The 4,160-nt window shown below is 46.7% G+C and overlaps 2 protein-coding genes across 2 annotated transcripts, besides 2 other annotated features; both read right to left on the bottom strand.

The window, feature by feature from the left end:
* Window positions 1–253: 253 nt before the first annotated feature.
* Window positions 254–2,212, bottom strand: TraAM80_09865 (putative calmodulin; the record flags this gene model as incomplete). Its single annotated transcript, XM_029386523.1, has 1 exon — window positions 254–2,212. One exon carries the CDS (start codon window positions 2,210–2,212, stop codon window positions 254–256), a length of 1,959 nt encoding a protein of 652 aa, XP_029233617.1.
* A 31-nt stretch (window positions 2,213–2,243) lies between these two features.
* Window positions 2,244–2,268: a microsatellite.
* A 526-nt stretch (window positions 2,269–2,794) lies between these two features.
* TraAM80_09866 (uncharacterized protein) lies at window positions 2,795–3,520 on the bottom strand (the record flags this gene model as incomplete). The annotated part of the gene is made up of 1 exon (XM_029386524.1): window positions 2,795–3,520. The coding sequence occupies one exon, from the start codon at window positions 3,518–3,520 to the stop codon at window positions 2,795–2,797; it is 726 nt and encodes a 241-aa protein (XP_029233618.1).
* A 162-nt stretch (window positions 3,521–3,682) lies between these two features.
* Window positions 3,683–3,706: a microsatellite.
* The last annotated feature ends 454 nt before the right edge of the window (window positions 3,707–4,160 follow it).

Genomic DNA, 4,160 nt, shown 5'->3' on the forward strand with positions numbered 1-4,160 from the left:
ACATGTACATTCATACAAAAAGATAAGACCTCACCTTTGCGTCTAGCTGGCTTCTTTTGTTCACCACCCTCAGCTACCTCATAATATAGAAAAGGAAAAAACATTTTTATCCCCCCCCCCTTTTTTTTTCCTTTACATCGAACAACGTAACAACAATACACTTTGATGATACGTGAACAAAAACGAAAAACCAAACATTCACTGATTCGAAAGGCAATGTTCGGCATGGGGAAGCTCCATTCTTGCTGTAACTCTACATACGAGCACGCCGCAGCATTAAGACACAAAATACGTCATAGTTCACCTTGTTTCCGGTACAGTAGCGAGAAATAAGTTGATTTACCCCGCTTTCCGTTGGGGCCAAACCATAATGTTCCATCGACAGGTAAGCCTTAATTAACTCGTCACGGTCAATGTAATTCTGGCTGTCTCCAGCGTACTTTCTGAACTCCGCCCGCAACTCATCCTCAAAGATGGCAGTATCAGCTGTGTCGTAGACGCTGTCAAAGTAACGTCTCGCATGTTGTTTCACTAGTACACTTGGCACCGTGGCATGTGCACCAAAAGAAAACAATTCAACTTGCTTTGAGCTTGGGAGGGTGACGATAAGACCCGTAGCCATATTGTCATTTGGTGACGTCTCATGTGTTGTATCCGCCTTGGGCGCTGGTGCGGGGTTCGCTGTCTCCACCTTTGCCTCATTTGGCTCTGGTACAGGCTCTAACTGAGAGTCCGAGGCATCACTCTCGTCACCTTCCACTTCATTTGTGGAGGCCTCTACCAACAAGGAGCTGGTTGAGCTGTGTCGAACAATGTTATCACGAACATACTGAAGAACGCGATCAGCCTGCTTTGAGTCCCCACGGAAGACGTTTCGAAGGGCATCCAGCACCTCTGGCTCTTGTACGCACCCATTGTTATTGGCATCTTTGCCCAACTCATGCAGCACCTGCGAAACAACAACAAGCTCATCATCGGTTAGGCTTACAGACTTTGTCGAGGAGGTTGAATCAGTGGAAAGGATCCGTGGTCCCTCGGCAAAACAGTGGATAAAGTTTTCCAAGGAAATCTTACCGCTGCTGTCGTTGTCGGCAGCTACCACAACGGCGCCAATGACGATGGAAAGGATTTCCTCATCCAACAGGGGGAAGACATCCCGAAATATGTTACTAAGCACACTGACCAGGTTGCCGGGGTTCACGCAGGCTGCGTTCGCATTACCGTCGTCAGGCACCACTAAAAGCTGCTCCAGCTCACCACTTTCAAGCATTTCCTGAAGTTTACCGCAGGCAACTTGCATCTTTTCCTGCGCCGCAGCAACAGAAATCTGGCTCAGAGTTATATTCCGGACAAAACCTTGCACAAAGTCTGTCAAAGTCAACATTCCCTTGTTTTTACGATTAGCAGTAACCATTATGAGGTCGCAAAGCTCACGAATCTGACTCTTATCCTGCGTACTGTCAAAAAGCGTTTCCCACAGCGCCTCGTATATGTCAGCCGCCTCCACGTAACCGTCATGGTCCCTGTCCAGCACGGCAAAAGCCTCGACGAGAACCTCAATTTCAGCAGGTGTGAGTTTCTGCACCAATTTGCGGGCCCCAGCATCCAAGAAAGCCGCTGGTAGGACACCCTGATCCTCTTGAAAAGAGCGAATAAACTCGGAGAGGCACAAACGACCATCACGATCGGTGTCTGCACTGGCCATAATAACAGCCACAATGTCATTAAAATTGTTGTCATGCAGGTCTGGAAAGCGGTACTTGAGGCTCTCCTTAAGCGCGATGGTGAGCTCCTCTTTATCAATAAATCCGTCGGCCTTTGTGTCAATACGGCGAAACGTCTCCTGCAGCGTCTCAATTTCTTCATCCGTAAGACGCACACGAATGGACGAAACGCAGCTACTGATGACTTCTGCAGGAACAACTCCCGGTCCATCCGCAAACGAAAGCAGAAACTCCGTGAGACTCAGTTTTTTGTCTTTGTCCTTGTCTGCAACCTCAAAGAGTGGCACCAGATACTCCTTCAGTGGGGAAAACCGTTCATCACCGACGCACCGGTGCACCATCTCGAGCAAATCCTCCTTGGTTACATGGCCGTCATTGTCGCGATCCATATAAATGAATGCGTCCCGTAGCATGTCCACCTCCTCTGGGCTCAGAAAGCAGATGATGGACTCCGCGTGCGGCTCGCTAGCAGCAGAAGTAATCGACATGTAGAGAACACTCAAATAGAAACTATTACGGAAAAAAAAATCAAAAAAAAAAACAAGCAACCAATCAAAAGTCTCAAAGAGAGAAAAAAAACACCACAGCAACGGATGCAGGTGAGTCAAGTGAGACGCTAACAGCCGCGTCTCCCAACAACAAAAATCAAAAAATAATAAATAATAGAAAAAATACTGAAAAGGAATGTGGCCAAAAATCCACATTCCATACATTAGTAGTAATCATCATAAAAAGAAAAAAAACTGAAGAAGCATAAAAATAAAATAAAAAATAAAAAATGAATAAATACAAGGATTTATTCTACTATAACTATTGCTATCACATAACAAGTCCTCACCTGCTCTTTCTTCTTCAGGCAGATGGCAGATATTCATCAATACGTAAAGAGCCCGTACGACGGAGGGAAAAAACAAAAACCTTTTAAGGTTCACATAATAATAATAGAATAAATGCACACGCACAATAACAATAGCTCCCTTAATGTAAAACTCTGGGACGCCACCGGACGATAGTAAATAGGTCTTTATTGTGTCGGCCTCACCCCCACTATCGGGAGCATTCCATCCGCATCAAAGTAACGCGCTGGATATGCAGTCACCCTTTTGTGGGCACCGGGATCTCCCAAACCCGCCTGTTTTCCTTTCTAGCGTAAGCCTCCAGAGACGCTCGTCGCGCGCGCGCTCTCGTTCAATCGCCTTCTCACGGTTAGCAAGCTCCTGCTGTATTCGGTACTTGACGCAACCGAATATACGTTGATCACGAAGTTGCCCACGTTGCTGCAGCATGGTCCCCCTGGTAATTTTATCCGTCGAGGCGACCCTTTGACGGGCGTTTTCACGTTCTTCCTCTCGATACTGTTTGGCCTGCACCTCCATCTCAGCAGCAAAACGATTACGCTGGGCCCGTTGAGAATTCGTAAGTAGATTCTCTGCTGTGCGTAGACGATGGAACGCCAATATGCTTCCACGCCGATCCGAGGCCTCGTCAATTTTATGGAGCACAGTCTTCAACCTATTCTCACGTGCTTGAAGCTCATCATTTTGAAGTAGTTTGGCTCGCTGCATCCTGTCCTCCATCGCTCGGTTTGCCCGTTGAATCTCCGTAAGTTTCATTTGTATGGCAAAGAACCTCGCCTCGCGTGCCGCTTCTCTCCTTTCATGTTGCTTTTTCTCCGCGATAGAACGTTTCTCTTCCAAAACCCGCTGAGCACGTAGACAAGCCTTTTCATTATACATCTCGGAAAAAGGATATAACTTCGATTGACCGAAGGACATATCTGCATGGTCTGCGCACATCTCAGCCCTTGCGCAAACGCACCTCAACTAGCAGTAAATCTAGTGGTTCCTTTGCACACCGTAAAAAGTCTCGATGTACACGATCGAGCAAAACTAATAATTTAAATATCAATCATAATGGCGACAGAATATGCCAACACATGAAAGGGAGGAATGAAAGCAATATATATATATATATATATATATGAGTTATCCGTAGAGAGAGGTTTAGAATGCCATTCAGTGCGGGAGGGGAGGAGGATAACATATATGTATATTATTGACACAGACAAGTAGGACGTAGAAAGGAGAAGCTTGACTCTAAAACAAAAAAAAAAAAACGATCGTCTCGGCGCCACACGGTGGTCGTAGTGGTGCTTCATCCACCTCTGCACCAGGTCAAGGTCCAGTTCGATGTGCTGTACCTCGTGGTCAATAAGTTCGGGGTCAAGTGGTGAGGGAAAGAGATGAATTAGGCAGCTGCCGTACCGATTTCCCCCATCAAACTGGTGGTCCACCACGTAATGCTTTGGTTTTGCTACCAACGCCAAAATCGCCAAACGTAATTTGATAAACTCAAACAAACAAGGCTCAAGGTGCGATAGGGGCTCCTTGGGGTCACTCGTGGCATTGGCCAAGCGACCACGTGCAATGCCGCGGT

This window comes from Trypanosoma rangeli (genome assembly GCF_003719475.1).
Source record: "Trypanosoma rangeli strain AM80 chromosome Unknown Tra_15.4_contig_00705, whole genome shotgun sequence".
NCBI lineage: Eukaryota > Euglenozoa > Kinetoplastea > Trypanosomatida > Trypanosomatidae > Trypanosoma > Trypanosoma rangeli.